Source organism: Lethenteron reissneri, chromosome 4 (assembly GCF_015708825.2).
Source record: "Lethenteron reissneri isolate LAM-NWPU_2019-01 chromosome 4, ASM1570882v1, whole genome shotgun sequence".
Classification (NCBI taxonomy): domain Eukaryota; kingdom Metazoa; phylum Chordata; class Hyperoartia; order Petromyzontiformes; family Petromyzontidae; genus Lethenteron; species Lethenteron reissneri.
In genome coordinates, this window is record NC_083782.1 from 1,959,760 (window position 1) to 1,983,111 (window position 23,352).

A 23,352-nucleotide genomic window follows, 5' to 3' on the forward strand; every position below is an offset into this window, starting at 1 on the left:
TTAACACATTATACCATCAAAATATGAACTGCTCTATATATTCTAATGCAAGGATGAGAATCTTAAAAGATATGAATTGCTTCCAACATGTATTTGTTAAAATGTTTTAATTGAAATAGAACAATAAAACATCGAACAATTGTTAAGTTAAATAAATACAGTTATAATCTTACAAAATAAAACTATTCCAATAAGAAAGTACGGTAATATGACTTTTCAAATCGTAAAAAATCGCAGCCCTTGCTATTTGCTAATCGCATTGTTTCAAATTTCGATTTGAAATCGATTAATTGTCGCCTGATGAAGCTAGTTGTAATTACTGGCGAAACGTCGTACTCGGACTGTAAATGTTGTGGCTTGGCTCTCCAACACACCGGCGTGCTGTACTAGTATACTACACTATACACTACAATATACACTACACTACTATACACTACACTACTATACACTACACTACACACTAGTGCTTTACTAATGACGAATTGGCCACGTTCTGTTTACATGACAACCCTTACGAGTTGACTGTGTCGGGTGGTGGCGGGTTTTAACGACACATTTATATATTTACGCGATCTAACCCAAAAAACCTCTTATGGATGATATTGGTCGCGAAAGCCTACGTGTTAAACTGATAATTAAATGTAACTATTACATTCATTATTTTTATTTAAAACTTTCGTGACTGCAGGGATTCATATTATTGGTTCTTTCGGTAAAGTCACGTAGAAGGGAAAAATTAATATTATTTTATTATTTCCCTTATACGTGACTTTACCGAAAGAACCAAGAATATGTTACATTCATATTACTTGAATGTTAATGGACTGACAGGGGACTCGGTAAGGTTAATTGACTGTTGATTGAGTTATTGGTGGCGGTGAAGATGTTCACAAACAACACCTTGATATTCAAGTTGATTTAATGTTTCAATATATAAAATACTTGTTTGATTGGGTCTAGAAAATTAACACTGATGCTCGACGCCATGAACAGGAGGGACTGAGATTGGAGCTTTACCACTGGTTATCGTTGCACTCCCACAGCAACCAACACGTCCACATATTTGGTCAACCTGGTGGTGTCAGTAAGGCATTAGTTTTACGTTGTGTATTCCTGTGTTGTGTCGACGCAAAATGCCCGCAGCCTCTGCCTTGCCCCTGAAAAGCTTTTACGCACTTCCCCATGAGTTCATAATCGCGGCCCTAAATGTCAAATGCGAAATGTTGAGGCACACATTACTTGCCTGTGATGACATGTCCTTCCCTCTTTGGGGCAAGTCACCTATATGCCACATCCTGTATCTCTGTGAGAATGCTTTCGAACTGAACGATAAATGTGGTGTATTTACACCACTACAAAGTCCATCAATTAGTATTGACTTGACATGAAAGACATTCGTTTTGGTAGGTATTTATTTCAGGGTTTACTTGCATTCCCCCCGATTAAGTGAATAAATCTAACATGTGTATGCAGTAAAATAAGCTCAAAGGAGAAATGTTTCTGTGTAGATTAATTTTGAGTGTGAGACAGATAAGACATATTCTCTCGCAGATAGTTCATTAGACCTCCTTTGCCAGTACCAAAATATAATAATAGGGTTTTTCCCCTTTTGATGTTATAGATGCTCACCCCGAGCCCTCATTACTTTGATAGTGCATTGTCTTTGAGCTGTACGCCTTTTGGCGTCTTCTGGTCGAGCACCAATTGGGCCGAGGCTCAAAATAAAGCCGTCCCTTGGTGTGGACCAATCAGTTTCAAGGACAATGCATATATTATCAAAGTGTTTTTCTTCTTGGTTCTTTCGGTAAAGTCACGTAGAAGGGAAGTAATAAAATAATAAAAATAAAACATAATAAAATTATTCTCACGACGTTTCGGCCACAACGCAAGCAGCCGTCCTCAGGTGAAAACCAGGTCCGTCGAGGCGACAGAGTCACGAAAGCTTTAAATCAAAATCAAAGTGTTTTTGTTTGCATTTTGACTGCAAGTATTGTGGTTAATGCAGACATTAGTCCTTGTAAAAAAGGTTTAAGTTTTATTGCTAGAAAAAAGGGGGAAACCCCTATTATCGCAGATAGTTGTAGACGTCATCCTCTCTCTGTTATTTTAATTCATTCACTTTTTCTCAAAACATGCAGGCTTTTGTCTGTTGATCTATCTACCTTGTGTCATCCTCATAACTGAAGTTTGATGTCCATGACAGATGCTTTCCATCGTTTGCGATGTTCAGTGCGTCTCGAGGAGTTTCGTGAAGCTTCTAAAATTGTCCCACATCAATTGTTTTCCTTCGTGTTCCTTTCTACGTTTCTTTCCCAAAAAAAAAAATCTGGTATCGTGTTGTGGCGCAATGAAATGGGCTACAGATGAAGTGGGTTTATATCGTGTCCGTCCAGTGATGTTGTCTACATTCTTGACGTTTTTTTTATTCAAAAGGAATGTGCCTTCGGGCTTGTTATCTCATCAATACGGGAGCACACAGTGTGGCAAAGGTGGGATTAACTCAAACACGCGAATGCAGCGTGATCAGCGGATTGCCAGCAGACACGTGGTTTGCCTCTGACCCAAATCACCCGGAATGTGCCGAGATGGAGGACTGACACTCGTCTGCCCCGTAGTTGTGACCTTGTTGAAAAGAGTGGCCTATATAAAACTCAGGGGGAGTGGGATACACAATAGTCAAGTGTAAACAAACCTTCAACAGATATCTTTTTGGGTTAGATCGCGTAAATCTAAATGTTGCTAAACCCGCCACAGCCAATTAGCAGAGGTGTGGACTCGAGTCATGTGACTTGGACTCGAGTCAGACTCGAGTCATGAATTTGATGACTTCAGACTCGACTTGGACTTGCATAACAATCACTTTGTCCCACCTCTGCCAATTAGTACGTCGTGTAAACAAAAGATGCCAATTTGCAACTAGTTCAGTAAACCGACAATATTTACAATTCGAGTACTAGGGGTGGGTTTACTAACACACGAGTGAACTGGTAACGAAGTGACATCTTTTGTTCACGTGACAAACCTTACTAATTGGCTGTGTCGGGTGGTGGCGGGTTAAACGACACGTTTATATTTACGCGATCTAACCCAAAAAAACTCTATTATGGATATTGGTCGCGAAAGACTACGTGTTAAACAAACCCTCAACAAAAGTTAAAATATGTAAATAATGATTAACAATCCCACCTGCTTTTGTATATCATGCATTCAGCTGGAGTGATCCCTCTTTTGTGTATGGATAAAGGCTGCAATGCCCATCACTTAATTGTCACTGGTGTTAAATACTGCACCAACATCGGTGGACTTGAATATAATAGTTTCGAAGGGTGGCCGAGCCTTTAACATGGGACGCGGCCACTTCCAGTGCATACCAGCCGATCCGGGCATGACGTTGCAAGATAAGCAGTGGCCAGGAGATGGCAGTACAACAATGGTTCTCCGTCCACATGGATTTACTTGGTTTGTGTGCCATGTGCTAACCCCTTATACGCGTGGATTTCTCCTAAACGTCCCAATGCAGAGCCCTCCTGAAAGTCTCAATTGTTGGGTTTCTAAGTCACTTTTTTCCCCATTCTAGAGCCGTTTATTGAATAAGCACGGTTTGGCTACGTGCGGTGCAAACGTTCCACATACGTCCGTACAAAATAATGCGTCATTTAAGTATATGCATTTCACATGCGAAAAGAACGTACACGTAGTCCCTTCGTCAATCAACGGCTGGATGACACCATCCTACACCATTGGAGGTCGTGGGTATCATTTTACCAGACTTAACCACGCTGGCCAATGCAGGTGGATGAAGGCTATTGCGTAGATGTGGGCTCATTATGGATGTTTTGACCATCAGGATAAGTGTACTCTATCCAATTTGGGGATCACTTAGGACTCGGCAGTAAATTAGTTACGAGCAGCCATGATGTGCAGTTATCCAGCTCTGGTAGACATGGGGGCTCGCAATTGGAAGGTTAGAGTTAAAATCCCATAATCCCTCCTGGGTCAATAACATGTGCACCACTTTGTTTGAAGTCGGCAAAGTTTTCCCCCCATAGCTACGTGAAATTGCAATCACGGCTTCGGGGCCGCCAGTGGAAAGTATTCGCACCGAACAATTTGCTTGCCAAGAGGGGTTGCACGACGGAGACTCGCCGCCTACCACAGTAATATTGAGTTTCTACCACGAGTGGGCCTCCCCAGTGTGGGGGATACACTTGGCCATACAGTAGTTGAACATGCCAAGTGTGGTATGAAGGCAGGTAGCAAACTACAATACACTGGATGCCCCGTTGGAGTCTGCACCAAGGTTTTCACACAGTAGTTGCTCTAGCCACTCACCCTTACTTAGCGTCATTAGATGTGACAATATTAAGTGCCTTCCGAATGATTTGGTTTGATTGGAGATTTAAATTTATTACAAACACTGCTGATGCATTTGCGCTCAACGCTGTGGAAAGCAGGTACCGGTTGCCAGCCAGCCAAACTTTTTTCTAATGCAGTACGATATATAGTATATGACACTCCACACTGTTTATTGCAGGTTTTCCAAGGCAGAACACATGAGTATAATACAAAAATGGATTTTACTGCACTGGCCCGTTTCCCACGATGTTGCTCTTGCAAGCTAGATGTTTATAGATGGACACCCATTAAGACAATCAATGTCCAAGCTCGAACAAGATAGGATGTGTTCCTGGTAATAATGGTCAGAGGAAACACAAATGACATTGCAACAGAAATGGCCACACTTTGATTTTTATTGGTTCTAGCAAACAATTGTTTAAGACTTGTGATTTCTTACGGCACAGTGAAATTTACAAACAAAATGGTACAAGGACCACAGGGCATTGTGGGATCCAAAAGCACGTGACAATCCCTGCCAATGTTGTGTGGTGGAATAGGCAAACTATTAAAACGCATACAATATCTGTCTTAATGACTGATACAACTGCGGTCTTGAAAAATCACGCAACTTTGGGATAGATAGAAACACCATGTGCAAGTTATGATTTAGCATCAACATCATGTTTTGTCCAATTGAACAAACATGCATAAACATGAATTTTTCATTCAGTTTTATAAATAACATGCACATTTAAGTAGCCATTTTAAAGTAAAAAAAGCAACTGTACAACCAATAATTTACTCTATTCAAGTTGAAATGATTTGGCAATATGAATTCACTTGTAATCTAATGGTGCCCTGGTATCTAACATCGTTAAGGAAACTTAATTGTGTCGCGACATCTGTGCAAGATAACGCTAAACTACACATGGCAGCCGCTAATAACGGAAGCCCAAAGCTTGTTGAAATCCAATAGTTACCTCTTTTACAAAGCGTTTCCTTATTGCCTGCAAATTACAAGCCAATTAACCATCGAGTTTCAAAGAGAGCACAAAAGTTCAATCCTACCATGAGCACAGACAAGCATTTCTAAAGCAGAAACACATTTTTTTTGTAAAGAAAGCAACAGAGCCGGTTTTTTGCCGGCCTTCGCATGACAATGACCACGCACGCTCTGCCGTCACCCCTGCTGGATAGAGCGGACTGCACGCCGCTCTCTTTCAGGGCAGCCCTCCCAGGATTCCTGGTTTGTGGGGCCACCCTTCATTGGCTCCAAGCACGTGGGCGAGGCTGGCGAATGAGCAGCCAAAAGTCAAGACGAAGAAGGTTCTGCCGGGCTTGGGTAGGAATGTCGGAGGGGAGAATCTGGCAAGGCCTAAAAGAAAAGCCTAAAAAATGGGCAGGAAGTCCTTCTCAATCCCCTGCAATACAAGAAGTTTGTGTAGGAACATGCATTAAAATAATGAACCATTTTACACATTCAGCACAGGCACACCTCAACTCAATACTGGTGGCTTCCTTTGCAAGTGGGTTCTGTTGCCTTCTTTGTTACGTGCAAGCAGGGAGGGCCTTGCTAGCCTCAGTAATTAACATCTCACTAATCATCTAAATGAGCAATTGTGGCAGGGGCGTTGCCATGTTTCATCTCGTGCAACATCTGCCACCTCGTGGAAAAACCTGGATATGTTGTTCATGAGCCCTGGGAGTCACCCGAGACCTAACGGTGGGCCAACTGGTATCTCAAGAGTCGCATGTGGCTCAAGCCACCACACGTGGCTCAATCAAACGGGGCATAACATAGAACGTACTATCACGGTATCAAAAGAATAATTAATGTCTCCTATGCTGTGCGAAAACTGTCAATATATATACTTGGCTCTGTGCATAACTCATGGCTACTTTTTGGCTTTTGGTCTGCCACAGGTTGGCCACCCTGTGCTAGGCAATGTTTTTTTTAACCGATATTGTCGACACGTGACAGAAACATTACAACTCTATTTACGGAAACAACCCTACGAACCACTAAAGTAAGCAATAAGTTAACATTTGTAGCTCTTTTTAATAACATTTGAATAGCAGTGCAAAATATAAGCAAAATTAGATCTCTTTACTTTGTATATAAAAAAAAAACTATCAAGAAGCATAACAAGTATTATTCGCACTAAAGTAAGGAGAGATGCTTACCACGGGATCATCCACTGGGCCGTATCGCTTGACCACCTGTCCATGCTTATCGATGAGAAACTGGAAAACACGCACAGGATACAGAATTTAGCAGTTTATCATCATGGACACCGTTTATAAAAGGTGTGTTTGTGAACTGACCAATCTTGAATTTTTGCAAGGCGTCGTTCGACATCATTAAATCACATGAGCGTACAGACTGGACCCGAGAAAGGATGCAAGCCCTTCGATTCGCACGTTAGGCGACGTACGGTGTGAAAGAAGTTAAACGTACGTACATACATGCCAAATGTGAAATTGATGATAAATCTTTCACCAGGAATTGACATTTATTTTTTGAGGACGAATGGAGATGGGGGGGGGGGGGGGGGGAAGGCCACCGAACACACGGGATGTAAAATATAAGCCCCAACAACCTTCAGTTGATAAACGAGGGTGGTCAAAACATTTTGACGAGCAGAGTTTACGACTCGCACAAATACAGGGTTTATAAATGCCCAGCCGCAGAAAGGGTCGTTTCCAACCTCGCATACCCTTACACCAATACCTTCCATGAATATAAGCAATGTGTCACGCTTTATTAGAAATATACGTCAACAAGTATGACCGACAACATACCTTGGTAAAGTTCCACTTGATTGCACTGAGAAGGAATGAAAATCAAATGTAAACTTCAATGTTTACAGAAATAACATTACAATGGACCCTAATAAAATCATTATGGCTATAATGTTAGCAACATTTCTCCCCCACTGCATAAAGACCACCAATGATGTTAATTAGCAACTGTTAAGTTAATGTAAACATTTAAAAATCGTATAGAAACATAGTACACACAGCGCCACCTACTGTCAGTATCGCTGTACTTTAACTTTCATAGAATTGCAATTCATTTAAAATTATGAATCGCAAACAAAACAATGTTTTTTACACAAGCGCAAACTGTGCGTTAACAGAAAATCACTCCCGTGTTTTATAGCCGGTTTAGGCGCATTGCAGGTGGTTTCTCATCTGTAGGAGCAATACATTTGGCAGCTACATCATTTCACAGGCAGATGGGCTGAGTAAATAAAGACTTTGAGGACATTATACGGATTTTAGAAGCAATACCAAGTATGTGTTCAGGATCCTGCATCAAATTATTGTTCAATACTCAGTAAAGCATATTGTGGATATGATTGCAGGTATGTACCAAGGATCCCGTATCAGCTGACAACATTTAAAGTCATGTTTCAAGTCTATTTGTTTAACCAGGTGAGAACCCAGGAGAGACCAGGATAGTCTAATTTGCAAGAGTGACCTGGGGAATTAGTCTGCCAGCAGAGGCGGTGATTACTATGCATAATCCCCAATGAGTAAATGGGACAATTTTCAAATTTGTACCCCTGTTTCCCACACACAAATGGCCTATTTTTGCGAATTACATCAGGCGATTCTTTCAGGTCTCACGCGAAGCACGCATAAAATTACACCCGGAGTATTAAAAACAAACTTTTTATTTTACCAGGTAAGGACGACTCAGCTATATAGCTCTGTTTCAGAAGCGATTTGGCCACAAATAAATCGCTCAACAAAGTGGCTTATCACGTGTAAATTAATAGCAGCCAAATTCTCTAAACACACGTCGATTCTAAAATGTGGAGGGAAAAATTGGAGGACCTGGATAAAAATCCACACGACCACGTCAAGAGCATGCAAACTCCAAATATACAGCAGACGTCAGGGTCGGGATCGAACCCACGACCTCCTGTATACCAGGCGAGGTAGTTAACATCTCGCCACTGTGGCAACCAGGGTGGTTACTCGATTTTAACTCTGAACCTCTAACGAGTGGCGAAATGCACCACCCCTGAACCCGCGACACCGCCCATGTAATTTGTCTGGTGGCATTTTTAGAAGATCCACCGAGCGAGTGACTTTTCACGGTATGCTCATCAATATTTTGGCTTTAAAAAAAATCAGTTGGCAACGCTGCAGACAAAGCAAGTGAAAGAGCAGCAAGCGAGACGCACTTGTACAGGGTGCCCCTGCCGTTGGGCTGGCTCTTCAGCCACTTCCACAGTGGGTGCGCACTGTCAGAGTTGACGTCGATTTTGGAGAACATGTCGAACTCCACATTGTACTTCTTCACAAACTCCTTTATCTCCGCGTCCGTGCCCGGTTCCTGGTGTCCGTCACGTACACAGAAAGACCTGAAACAAGCCCCCACCCCACCTGTGCAAGAGGAGTGCTCTGGCCTCCAACATCGAGAACAGGGGTTGGCAACTAAAATAACAAGAAAAGCTTTTTTTTTTATTCGGTAAAAAACTCAATATTTCAAGAGTCGCAATGTACTGCGGTGGTGAATTCGAGCCACAGGTTGCCAACCCCTGGTCTAGAAAAACAAACGTGTGCATAACAGGCCACACTGCTGATGAGATAAAAAAATATACGACTCCAGCCCAGAGTTTGCCTGCTTAACCGAGAAAACATTGGCTCATAAGTGCCATGTGTACACGTACAGCCCGTTATCAATCCACTGCTGGAGGAGGGCCTCCCCCACACCATGCACGTTGGTGGGAATTGTTTGACCATACTTCACCATGTTGGTCATTGCAGCTTAACATGGATGTTGGGAGCATTGTACAGTACAAAATTGGGAAATTCTGGCACTGCCTTCTCCTGTTCATGACCTAGAAATCAGGACGTCAGCGCGTGCGGATCAGTGTCTGCAGCTTTAACAGCCCCATGAGCCACCAGCCGTCATACAGCCACCTGCTCACTGCTTGGTAGTTCCACCCAATGGAGTGTGTTGACTTGTGACAACACAAGGGTGGCTTCCATCAGTCGTGTTTTCCCGGGATTGTATCCCCATTTTAAAAGTAGCTGACATTCTGGAAAATGAGCAAGTCTTCCCATAGCCAACTGATTGGCATGGTTGGCTACGTAGGGTGCGAAATAAGTTAAACATGCATGCATAAAAAAATCCCGTTAAGTGTCAGTTGAGCAACCATACACTCAAGAACATACATTTATATGCAGTTATCCCCCTCCTTCCAGTACTGCGAGATTCTCTTGCAATGATACATAAAGCCGAGCGGAGGCCACGGCTTGGGCTCGCAATGGAGCTAGAGAATTACTATGCTTTAAATTTTTATTTTACCAGGTAAGGCTCACTGAACTAGAAAAAGCTCTTTTTCAAAAAGGGAGCAGTCCACAAATGATAGCTCAATGAAGTGGCTTATCATGTGGAAATGTATAGCAGCCAAACTCTAAACACGTGTTGGTTCCAAATATGGAGGGAAAACCGGAGGACCCATGCAAATATACAGGCATTCAGGTCAGGATAGAACTCCTGTATAATGGCATACCCCTACCTGCTTGCCAAACTGGTTGCAGGGGAAGGCGAGGATGCGGAGGCCGTGGCTCTCAGCGTACTGCTTGTGCAGAGCAGCGAGCTGAGTGTAGTTCACGGCAGTCTTCCCTCACTTCGACGCCACGTTCACCACGATGCAAACGTGGTCTCTGTAAGTGGGGGGGGGGGGGGGGGGGTAAAAGTAGGTAAAGGAGTAGGTCCTGCAATTTACTTGTTCTCACCACTGCTAGAGGAAAGGCCTTTTTCACTTAAAATTTTATTAGGTTGAGAGGGTAATTTGGTCTGCTCTTCCACGCTTGTCAAATGTATTAGTGAGGTGTACACCCACACTTTACTCCGCCACACACAAACCTGCCAAATCCACTGACATGGTGTACCCATTGGCACTGCTGGGGTGGTCAGAGGCACGAAGGTTTTAAGAAGCTAGTACCATTGTTTAAACTGCCATGGCCAGGCATCGTATTAAACCGGTAAACTCTGGATTGCAAGTCTAACGCGCTAACCGTTACAACATGGGGAGGCGATGGGAAATCAAAAAATAAATTTGGAACGTTAAGATATTTTTCTTTAATTCTAAGGGTAATCAAACAAGACTAGGACATAAACCGGACTGGTCGCTGCGAAATTTAGGGCGGTCCATAAATAATTTCCAAATTAGCAAATCACTTGAAATCATGACCAAGCAACATATCTCAGAGGCCAAACAGGAATAAACATCGACAGCGCTTTGATGGGTAGCTATGTTGTGGGCAGCTACAGCAAAATCTGATTGTGGAATGTACTTTTATATTCCCACCTGCCTTCAACCAACCCACCCAGTCAAACAACCCCGACAAACGACACGGAAGCCTTAACTCTAAGCGGATTATAAAATGGCTTTGTACAGGAAATTAAAAACTTCAACAACTGCCTTAAAAAATAAAAAGCAATTACATAATCGGCAAGCTTTCAGGGAATGGTAGTTCATGACACATTAAGGGCTATTGCCGAAAACGTGGTCGATTATATATATTTTAAGGCCGTTGTTGACAAGTGTGTCGTGTTTTTTGTTACTTGTGCCCCACTGGCAACGTGGAAAATAATTTGTACATACGCATACAAAGTGTTGGGGGCAACTGCTGTTAGTGAGCAACTATCAAGGCCAACACAGCACATGAGAGCAGACTGCGTGGCCAACGCCACAGCTGGCCACCCTTGTCTCTCCTTTGCACGCATTTAAGACTCCAAAACAGGTCCAGACACCACCGGCCACTGAAGTCATGCATCGCTGGGAATGGAATCCAGGTCGCCGAGATAGTACACCAGTACCCGAACAAAAGGAGTTTCCCTTAAAGCCTTAATAGACTGTTAGAGCACCTATGAAGGCCAGCATCGCGCAGCAGGTTGTGGCCGGGACTGTGCCCAGCCACCTTTGTCTCAGTGTACAAACCTATTCCAGACCTGGAGTCTATTAGAATAACAATCACGGCAGTATTGTCAACTCAAATTACAATGACAATGTGATTATACAAATTACAATTGTAATGGTCTCAGGTCTGGTCCACACTGCATCGGGCCACTTTGTTTAAGCCCGAGTTAAATGCGACAAGGCTGAGGAACGGTTAAGATTATTTTGCCGCTGATGTTAGCTGTGGGCCGGGAGTTTTAATCATGGTGCTGGATTTACAGAGCAGAGCACAAACCAATTCTTCACCCAGCAGAGGAAGCACGCACACACAAGCCACAAAACCAACACAACCGCCATTCGCCACGAAGTAGCGGTGATGTCACCACAACGCTTGTGCCACACACACCCACAAAAACAAAGATCTTCCGTATAGCCTTAACATACTGTTGGGTCAAGTGCTGTTAGCGAGCACCTATGAAGGCCAGCACCAAGCCCGGCTGCCTGCCTCTTCCCAGTGATGCTTACCGCATCAGGTACCTCTGAGGCGGAGTCGACCTAGGGGAGGCCCAAGATGGTTCAGATAATCGTCACTGGTGTTGGCCATGAGCGGGAATCAAACTCAGGAGGTAAGGTTCGTAGTGCAGCGCGCGAACCGCTCCCCACGTACACCAGTCCCAGTTACACAGCATGGTTAACCACCGAAATATGCGCGCACTTCCTTCTTGTGGTTTGTGCTGCTGTTGTTTCTAGAGAGAGTACTCATGACAAATACCAAATGAGCACTGTGTGCTGTTTGCCTGTAACTTTGTCACAACTCAAAGATGACGAGGGTGACTGCAATTAAACTATGTGGGTTATTTACAGGATAAGATGCAGTCTTACGACTGATAATAAAGTTTTAACTTAAAGCTTTCGTGACTGCAAAAATTCATATTCTTGGGGTCTTTTGGTGAAGTCACGTTATTTTATTTGAATCTATCTACGTGGCTTTACCGAAAGATGCAACGAATATTATAATAAAGTGGTCAGGTGACTGCGTTCCTGAAAAAAAGGCCATATATTTGTTTGTTTAAAATCAATAATGAAAGTCAGCAACTCAAGGTGACCTTCAGCTATTATTCAATTAAAATAGCCATGGCATTTGTAAGCAAGACCAGACTTGGCCCTCTGCCAGTGTCAGAAAATAAAACAAAAAGAATCATGCTTATGAACAGACGATGTAACGCTTTCAAACATGCACGTCTTCGGAAGTATTTAAATAGCGGCACCTCCGATTCGCAGTTGGCTACGTACGGTGCGAAAGCAGTTCAACATGTATACATGGAAGCTGATGGGCAGTGTCAGGGCAAACGGATTTTAAAATAATTGCTCTGACTCTTCCAAATGTTCGGCACGCCACTGATCAATGAAGCCCTGTGGAAAATGCCCAACAGCAACACAAACTGCACGCTCAAATGTCATCAACTTTGGATTGTCTGAGAATTATTGTGAACGCCGTTTACGGATTGTGTAAAATATTTTTAAAAAGCCCGCACTTGTATTTTTCTAATGACACTTCATTCCCGTCGATGTCCTTCGCCGAGAACTCATACATGCTCTTCGCATCTTTCCAAGGATCCGCAGATTCGGCCTGAGTGGGGAGACATGGAAAACAAAAAGGGGGAGGAAGCACAGGGGGGAAATCAATAAAGTGTTCCTGTTACAAAAACTGTAAATGCAATTCTCAGCATGCTCCCCCTTCAGCCATTACATTTCCACACCAGGTACAATTGTCACCGCTGAAGATCACAGAATGCATTACAAACACATTGCTAAGAATGAGTGTGATGCCAAGTGGTCCTCTTCGGCACAACACCTGAAGTGAATGAACCAGGAAAGAGTGGCTTGGGAGACAGGGATCGAATGAGATGGGTAATTAACCCATGTCCCGGCGAGGGAGACTTTCGGGTGGGTGGTGGGGGAACGTGGACGTACAACGACTGCACTTATGGTTTTACAATTTTAGGGCAGCCCCCAGCACCCCCCCCCCAACCCCTGACTCTTGTTTCCCCTGCGGGCCTGAGACTACCTTCCGTAAGTTAAATGTACCCCCACTCCCCACCTTCTTCCCTCACCACCCCTTCCCCCCCAGGTAAAAGCATATTGGTTCCCGGATGCAAACCCGTTGTGCGAAAGAGGCGATAGATCGATAGATGTAGAACCTCCGCCCTACACCCCCCCCCCCCGCCGTTACATTCCGCCCCACCCCCCCATATAGAGTGGTCGCGTCGGGTCAGAGGGCCCCCGAGTTTGTCCCCGTTTGGTTCTTCCGTCACCTAAGGCGTTGTTACTGGGCCTATGTTTGTGTTGTTTCATAAAATCCTAATATAAAAACCCACATTGCTAAGCGACGCAAGTCCAAATTGGTTGGCTTTCCCCATCGTGAGCCATGGCCATTTGACTGCTGGATGAAGGCCTCCTTAAGCCACTGCGATCTTTCACAATGCTGCGACGACGCATGGTTTAAATCTTTTAATAAGGCGCGGTAGTCATTTCTTCATTACATTTATTTATATTTAATTTTTGTACGCCCATTTACCCCTTTTGCTCAACCTCGCAAGTGAATGAAGGGCAATGTTAATTTGACGTCACCGAGTAATATAAGAAAAAACTCCCACGTTAACACTATTTAAATACATATTCACCAAATATTAAAATGAACCAATATTTCTGCAAACAAGCATCACTCTACATTTAAATACCAATATAATGAGAGAAAAAAAGCACGCATTACCAAATCATCTGGCATGCAACCATAGGTGACCAGCGTGAGTAAAGCGGGTTGCTATGGGCTGCTGGAGCTCCATTGTGGACAGTGGAGCAAAATTCTTCTTGCATCTTGCTGGCCGCCTTCACCAACCCGCACAGCCCAGTGTGGTGAAGTATGGTCTAATGGACCCCCACGACACGTGGAGGCCCGCTCATGCAGCTGTATATTTACTGTATATTGATTTCTCTTTTAAAATCAAAACAGTGCTCCTCTTAAAAACACACACACAACATGCAACGTTACTAAACTATTACTTCACCATGACCAACACGGTATTCACGAAGTGGCTTGTTTTTAAAAAAAGGCACTCAAAAGTCTTAACTCAGCAGCAATGAACCGATGCACAGTGTACTGCAGTGTTGCGCAAAACACCCGAGGTGGCAGAGCCAATGGGGGGGGGGGGGGGCTTTACTCCACACGAACCTTTGGAACAGACACCATCCAAAACCTCCACGAATGACGATACAAATTTACTGCCATTATAAAAACGGCAAAGGACAAAGATAACTTGAAAGAACCACGAATCGTCTAGAACCTAACAGATGATTGCCCAAAGCTCCGCACAAATGCCAATATTAAAACGATGGCACATTGCCACCCTCACCGCTCGACCCTCGCCAGCCACTCACTACCGCACACGTCAGACGCGCCTGACACCACCAAACACAGACACCCAACACTCACACGTCTCATGCTCACTTTTACATCCCATGTCTTTCCATGATCCATTTTGATGCAAGAATCTCGTTTACTCAATTATGCCAACTGTAACATTCTGTAAAATTTAAACTGAACATTAGATACTCAAATATGCGTGTTATACAAATAGTGTTAAGTACGATAATGCTTTAGCATAAAATGAGGCTTAAATCTATTAATACAACTGTAATGTGCCCACAAATGAAAATCCAACTTTGGTACAAGAATAACAGATTTACACTTTGGCGTATCAAGATGGGCTACTAGGCTAGGGGTGGGGAAACTGTGGGAGGTGAGGGAGAGTACAGGTTGTGGCTACTCCTCTCACTCTGAAGCTCAGGGCACATCGAATTCTCAAGTCATTAACAAACCCTACCTGCGAATCTTATCCTGCGCAGCAATGGCAAGTCGTTGGCTACAAAGTCTGCCAGAAAAAAAACACACACGCTAGCGGGATGGCAATGATTGTGCAAGGTTTTCACCGTTGCCAAAGTTCATTGCAAAACATCACCACGGCCCTGGAGTTAATTTGCAAGCCAAAAAGCAATTTCAAGTAATTTAAAGAATACCACACTAGCAAATTATCGCATAGAAAAAGTATTTATATACGGTCATTATTGTCAGCTATGATCAAGCCATTACTGGACGAAGGACTCTTTCCCCCCCCACCCACCACCACCTCTCATGAACATGTGATGCATTCGGTATTTAATAAATAAAAGCAACCGCTAAATATAAACAAAACACGTACATCTTCTTGGTTCCTCCGGTAAAGTCACGTAGAAGGGAAATAATAAAATAAAACATAATAAAATACAATTCTCACGACGTTTCGGCCACAATGCAAGCAGCCGTCCTCAGGTGAAGAACAGGGCGTACATTTCTCTTATTTTACAGGTAGGAACAACAGTTCCACACTGACCACCAGGGATTATTTGTCTGTCTGTCGTGCATGGCCCCGCCCCACCAAAGCCCTCCCATTTGCTCGGGGGGGGGGGGGGGGCGACCAATGGGAGCGGTGGGGGGGGCACCGCCGTGAGGAGACGGGCGATGTTTCAATTACAAAATGGAACTGGGGGAGGATGGCTCCTGCATAAAATGGAAGCCTTGAAAAGAAAAAAATTAACCCGTAAAAACAAAGTTTTTCACTATAAATCCATTATATGCGTGGCGGCTAGAGTCCTCTCGTCCTCTGGCTTGAGATGGCTGCCACCTATGGGTCAGATGATTGCCTGCCACCATTAAGCAATTGGTAATTAAATATAATAAATTTTTTCGTAAAAAGTGTAACATTTTGGAAAAAAATTTTCACGAAAATAAATTGTCACGCACAACGAGTCTGTGTGCAAAATGTCAGCTCGATTGGATCACGGGAAGTGGGTTAAAAAAACGACCGAAAGATTTGCACGGTCGTAAGCGCGCAAGCAAGTGAACTTAATATAAAGGATTTAAAAAGCGGATCTTTTTGCCTCGTGTTTCTTTCAACATTCCCAGCATTAAGGTGATTCAGTTGGGGCTGGGTGGAGAGGGGCTGGGTGAGGAGGGTGGGGCTGGGGATGGGGTGGGGCTGGTCACCCCGTGGTGCCCTTATAAAACTCAACGTTTAACCGACACACTACACTATACACGACACGACACACTACACTTACACAGGTAGGAACAACAGCTTCCACACTGCCCACCAGGGATTATTTGTCTGTCGTGCACGAATGCGCTGTCCAACCAAGTTTCTACCTGCCCACTCCGAAGGAACGCGTTTTGTATTTCCGTTTGCTCCGCAATGTAGTGTAACGCAGCGGTGTAGGTCTCATGGTCACTGCAATACAAAAATCCATCAATCAGACCTACACACGAGATTTCACCACTCCACCTCTGTGGTGGATGTCCTCTCGCATAAGATACACATGGTACATGGACGGGCCTATTGATACCGAAAGGCACAACTCAAAGGGCATTTTTCAAGGCCCGGCCACATGTTCTCAAAACATAAATCTCCCCGTTTCTCAAGGAGGGCTTACTGGCAAAAAGTACCCCCCCCCCCCTATCTACAGTTGGCCATCGATTATCTGGCTTCCAACATTATCCGGTGGTCGCGATACGATCTGGCGAAACTGCTCCGAAGCCTGAAACCAGTCCGGCGATTGGCACTGCGACAAAAAAGTAGCTATGCTTGATTCGGTGTTAAATATTATATATAGTACATTATAATTAAAAATACTGAAGGTATATTAATCACCCCATGCAGTCTTGGAGTGTTAAGTATAGTACAGTAAATACAGTAACTGTTGAAAGTAGGATATTAATTTTTGCCCATTTGAATTTTTTTATGCCAATTTCAAATAGTAAAACACATTTTAAACACTAAAAAACATAACACCTAAAAACAATGTCATGTAAGAATGTGCAAAATAAGTTACTTTAAATGATTAGTGATTATCTGGCGTTTTTGGAAATCCGATGCCCCCATCCCTACCAAAGCCGCTGGATAATCGATATTCTTTTATGTCATAAAAAGACAATTAATTAAGAATATGGCGAGTACTGTACTTTAAAAGGTAATTTCAGACATTACCAACAAGCAGCACAATTTGTAAGAAATAACCATGTTAACGCTGGAGCGACAAAAACAATTCCTGTATGGCCAATTCACGTCACCGGGTTCCTCACTCAGTCTGCGGGGTGTGTGAACAATTATCCTGAGCGTTCCTGAGAGAAATAAACTGTTTGGCAAGTTAGCAGATGACCGATTTGCACATCCAGGCTCAATCTTGCCACACATTATTAAATATACTTGGTCAAGGACAGACAACTGCCGATTACTTTTTTAAACAATAAATTGGGTCATGGCTGTAAACAGTGAAATCTAATGCTTGAAATATATGCGCCACGTGTCCTGCTTTGGCCCAGCAAAGAACGGCCATGCACACATGAATGCAGTAAGCTGATTAAAGGGCAATTTGCAAGGGAATTGATTTTGAAAAGAGCACAAAGCACCATACAATACAAATTGCTTCAGCACACCAGCCACCACTCTGAAGCAAACTGTTATGAAGAAGTATATTTCTTCAGCAAGGGAGTGTTTGAATTTATGGACCACTTTCATCCACCCTTGAGATGAGGACTGGGATACCGTCGAAAGATCTGTGCAGTCCGCTAAATTGTATTGCCGGACTGATGGCCATGTTTGTCAGCTGTGCACCAAATGGCACACTCCAGAAGCACCTCACGTGGCAGGTTACTCGAGTTGAGGAAAATGGTTCCGTTCATATTTCCAATAATATTCAGTCGATGAAGAAGCGTGATCACCGTGCGCAACGAAAAGTTGGTCATCTCGCCAAAAAACACGCGGCACATTCAAAAATCACATCGGGCTGCAATATTATTCAGTCCTTTGTCAATACACTTATAGATGAAGGCCTACCAATGCTGTGGCAGTAATGAGTTGTTTGACCATACGTCACCACGGTGGTAAGTTTGAGTTCATCAAGGCAGGAGGGTAGCGTAGAAGTATATTCCAAGAACAGATTTTGATGCAACTGGCCTCTGCTGCCCACGACATACCTCCACAGGCATCTATGACAAACCGTAGTGCCTGGTGGTTGCCCATCCAAGCACGATCCAGGCTCAACACTGCTTCTCTTCCGAGATCTGGTGACATTGTGTCTGTCTAGGCGATTTGATCAGGACCAGTTCAGACACTCACCATCGATGTTATCCGTGCCCAGGAATCAAACTCATCAGGTCTCTAGGTTTATAGCGCGATGCACAAATCACCATCCTGCCACCTCACCATAATAATAATTCATACATTTTACTTCATAAACAAGAAACCAAATTATTTAAAAAGTAGAATTATACAAACCCATTGGGAACACCAAACACTTTATCAAAGATTTTCACGTCACGTAATATAAGCACCTGCATTCAATAAGTGTGTGAATGTGAAATAACTGATGGGCCATCAGTTATTTATAGTTTAAAATGCTCAACAAAAACACTGATAATCCGTGAAAGAAAATAATCATATATTAATGCTACCTTGGTTGGAAATGTTGAAATGTGGTTTAATCAAGTAGAATTTTTCTTCCTCGCCTGGGTAGACCTGCTGCAAGTTGACCTGTTGCCAGAATACGTTCTAACGGGGCTACAACAGATGGCAACTCCATCAACAACGTTACCCCCTTTTTTCCCCGCTGGCCCATCAGGGCCACGCCATCGCGGGGCCCTCAGTTAATGGGTCCTCAGCTGTTGGCAGAGCAGAGCCAGAATAAAATCGTGAAACGGCTAGCCGTCACACATTTGAATCTAGCTCTGGGACAAGCAGAGGGGGAGAGATGCGGTTAATAATTTCTGCCGTGCTGTTGCATCAGTCCTACACTGGAACATGTGCAATGCTGAGGTCACACGACATTAACGTGGTGTGACCAGGAGGTACAAGCTCGGGGGGCTATGCGGTGGAAAAAACCGGACAGGGAATCTCAACTGTGTGGCTCTGTTGTGCGTGGAAACGGGGTATCCCAGGCGCCAACCAATCAGTAATGGATAAAGAATCGCTGGTGTTGACACTAAATGGAAGTCGCAGTTGCATGATCCATCATTATCGCAGTGGTTAATATGTAAAAGACTACAAACACTGCATTACTGTTTTACTTTACTCCCATTGTAACATTTATCATGAAATCGTCATTTTTAACCAGGCCACACATAGCCATTGTAAAACTATTTACTATATTCTAGCAAAAACGCACACATGAGCCATTCCGCTTCTCGATCCTGCACAGGAGCAGATTTCGTTGCTCCACGTTTGTGGTGTGGTCATTCTTGAGGAGTCTGGGGGTGCGTTTTCCCCTTCGACTGCTGCAATATTGTCACCAAGATTGCCCATTAAGCCATCACTCCTTCCATAACCTAACCACTTACACTTTTCTCGACAGGGAATGCACTACTATCATGTTTTTGTTGTAACGTTCTTACCCGGCCCTATTGGACATCTGTGATAAAAGAGCTTTATCGCTCATCAGATTCCTCCAGTACAAATATTTTGGCTCTGATGCAGGCGTTTTCCCTATTCCATCTGTGTATTTCCCAAGCATGCACCACCTTACCATGCTTCTTTGCATTCTTTTCGGATTTACTTTATCAAGTGGTTCACGTTTCTGATAAATGGCAAAGCGAATAAATGGCGCAACTCAACGTTTTAGGCACATCGTTACGTTGCTTTTCATTTCTTGCGAAAGATCAAATTTCCAAAAGCACTTTCCATCATGCTCGCACCTTGCCTCCGCCACCACTTCGATCCCGATCCACCTTCACCAATTTCCCTTGGTTCAATATTTTTTTCTGCGTTAGCAAGATGTGCTCCTTTAAGAACGCCCTCAAAAGTGAGTCTAATAACACACTTTACAATACATAGATATTTAACAAACTCGGAAACCTTTAATCAATTAGTTTTTTTCCACACGGAAATATTGAATTTTTTAATTTAAAAAATGTAGCAAATAATAAAGCAACTGATAGAAAGACATGACGGCGCAAGTTATACGACCATCATACTTCAGCACGCAGGCCTGGTAAAGACAGAGGTGGCTTGAATAGAGCTTTCAGCACAGAGACTGCAATACTCGATATTGCTTCACTGCAATGTAGCGCCAGAGCAGCCTATAACACCTGTTATGCGTGGTGGTTGCCCATCCCCAAACAACGTTGCGGGCTCAACGCCTGCTTAGCTTCCGAGACATCTGCGAAAACGAGAGGACGTCGTCTGTGGGGAAATAGAGCTTTGTAGCTCATCGGATTCCTCCAGTAGACATGCAGATTCCGTGATCGTGGGCACATTCCGGGCGATTCTAACATGGGGTGTTTAGAAGGTTCATGATGCGATTAACTTTAAAGCAGTTAATGTCATTAACAAGCGATGTAACTTTTTTATTTAAAGCTACAGGGATTCATATTTTTGGTTCTTTCGGTAAAGTCACGTAGACGGGAAATAATAAAATAAAAATATAAACAATAACAAATTCTTGCTGTGGATTTCACACCTGGTGATGCTTGCTTGTGTGTTGCAGTCGAAACGTCATGAGAATTGTTTTATATTTTTATCATTTTATTATTTCCCTTCTACGTGACTTTACCGAAAGAACCAAGACCACCGACAAATAAGTTCGACTCCCGGCCACGGCGATCATCATCATCACCATCAAGCTTCTGACGAACTCGCACGAACGACGCCGCGGGCGTGGCGGTGAAGTTACGCGGACGGCGGAACCCACCGCCCTCCGTGAGCGACGCGGCCTTGGCACAGACACTCGTCATCCAGCAGGGACACTTAATTGTGCAATCCGTTGCAGCAAGAGACGGGTCACTGCGGTACTGATATCGCTGCAACCACACACGTCTAACATTTAATGACGAGCTTAAGATTTAAAATGATTCAACTCAGTAACGATCTCAAGTCGCTGTAGGGTGGCGGCTCTCCGCGATGTCAAATTTCAGAGCCACGGACTTGCCGACTTAGTACATACAGTGGTAGCCTGCCTGCGTGTGCACCACTACCACCATCATCATCATTACCACCATCAACAGCATCATCACCACCATCAGCAGCATCAGCACCATCATCATCACCACCACCACCATTACTCACCATCATCATCACCACTAACACTACCACCATCAGCACCATCAGCACCACCACCGTCGTCATCATCATCATCATCCCCATCACTCACCATAATGAAAGAGAACGACCGCAGGCCCCAGGCCGCGCGACTTCTCCTTTTATACTCCCACGTCCTGACCACGCCCCCAGACACAGACACGCCCACAGACACAGACACAGACACGCCCACAGACACCCCCCCAGACACGCCCCCAGACACAGACACGCCCACTGACACGCCCCCAGACACAGACACGCCCACAGACACGCCCCCAGACACAGACACGCCCACAGACACCCCCACAGACACGCCCCCAGACACAGACACGCCCACAGACACGCCCCCAGACACGCCCACAGACACGCCCCCAGACACAGACACGCCCCCAGACACAGACACGCCCACAGACACGCCCCCAGACACAGACACGCCCACAGACACCCCCACAGACACGCCCCCAGACACAGACACGCCCACAGACACGCCCCCAGACACGCCCACAGACACGCCCCCAGACACAGACACGCCCACAGACACCCCCACAGACACGCCCCCAGACACAGACACGCCCACAGACACGCCCCCAGACACGCCCACAGACACGCCCCCAGACACAGACACGCCCACAGACACCCCACAGACACGCCCCAGACACAGACACGCCCACAGACACGCCCACAGACACGCCCACAGACACGCCCCCAGACACAGACACGCCCACAGACACCCCCACAGACACGCCCCCAGACACAGACACGCCCACAGACACGCCCCCAGACACGCCCACAGACACGCCCCCAGACACAGACACGCCCACAGACACCCCCACAGACACGCCCCCAGACACAGACACGCTCACAGACACGCCCCAGACACAGACACGCCCACAGACACCCCCACAGACACGCCCCCAGACACAGACACGCCCACAGACACGCCCCCAGACACGCCCACAGACACGCCCACAGACACAGACACGCCCACAGACACCCCCACAGACACGCCCCCAGACACAGACACGCCCACAGACACGCCCACAGACACAGACACGCCCACAGACACGCCCCCAGACACAGACACGCCCCAGACACAGACACGCCCACAGACACCCCCACAGACACGCCCCCAGACACAGACACGCCCACAGACACGCCCCCAGACACAGACACGCCCACAGACACCCCCACAGACACGCCCCCAGACACAGACACGCCCACAGACACGCCCCCAGACACGCCCACAGACACGCCCCCAGACACAGACACGCCCACAGACACCCCCACAGACACGCCCCCAAACACAGACACGCCCACAGACACGCCCACAGACACAGACACGCCCACAGACACGCCCCCAGACACAGACACGCCCCCAGACACAGACACGCCCACAGACACAGACACGCCCACAGAGGGGGGGGGGCGACTGCGGCAGCCAACACAACAGGGAAGCCGCAACAGTTTAAAAGACAATTAAAATATCATCATCATCATCACGTTTGTGTTGCACGTTTTTGCCACAAGTACGTGTGGTTTAACGCAGACTCGGATGCCTTGCGAAAGGTATCTGTTTGGTGCTTGAACATCTTAACATAACTGTTTTATTGGCAGAATGGGTAAAACCCTATTTTTATAGTTTAATCATTTTGATTAGTACAGTTAAAAGGTCCCATAAACTTAAGGGATTATTGGGAACAAGTGCTGTTTTAGCGTGTAGCACCTATAAAAGGCCGGCACGGCACACATCGGGCCAACTTTGTCTCCCAAGTGGTGATAGTTTACACACACTACACGTGTACTGTACTCATTTGAGTCTGAATACGACCTGGGGGATGCCCACGACTGGGTTCAGATAATCCGTCACTGGCGCTGGAATCTAACTCGGGTGGCCGGGTTCGTAGCGAAGTGGCAGTGCTCTTGGT

General features: G+C 45.0%; 1 protein-coding gene across 2 annotated transcripts; it reads right to left on the minus strand.

The window, feature by feature from the left end:
• Positions 1-4,733: 4,733 nt before the first annotated feature.
• Positions 4,734-21,599, minus strand: GPX4 (glutathione peroxidase 4). Of its 2 annotated transcripts, none has more exons than XM_061562212.1 (7): positions 21,501-21,599; positions 12,800-12,894; positions 9,879-10,026; positions 8,535-8,686; positions 7,141-7,165; positions 6,523-6,582; positions 4,734-5,759 (listed from the first exon to the last, which is right to left on the minus strand). In XM_061562212.1, the coding sequence occupies exons 1-7, from the start codon at positions 21,501-21,503 to the stop codon at positions 5,727-5,729; spliced, it is 516 nt and encodes a 171-aa protein (XP_061418196.1). In that variant the 5' UTR covers positions 21,504-21,599; the 3' UTR covers positions 4,734-5,726. The 2 variants fall into 2 exon arrangements, with proteins under 2 accessions (XP_061418196.1, XP_061418188.1); XM_061562204.1 differs by having other exon boundaries at positions 21,416-21,516.
• Between the last annotated feature and the right edge of the window lie 1,753 nt (positions 21,600-23,352).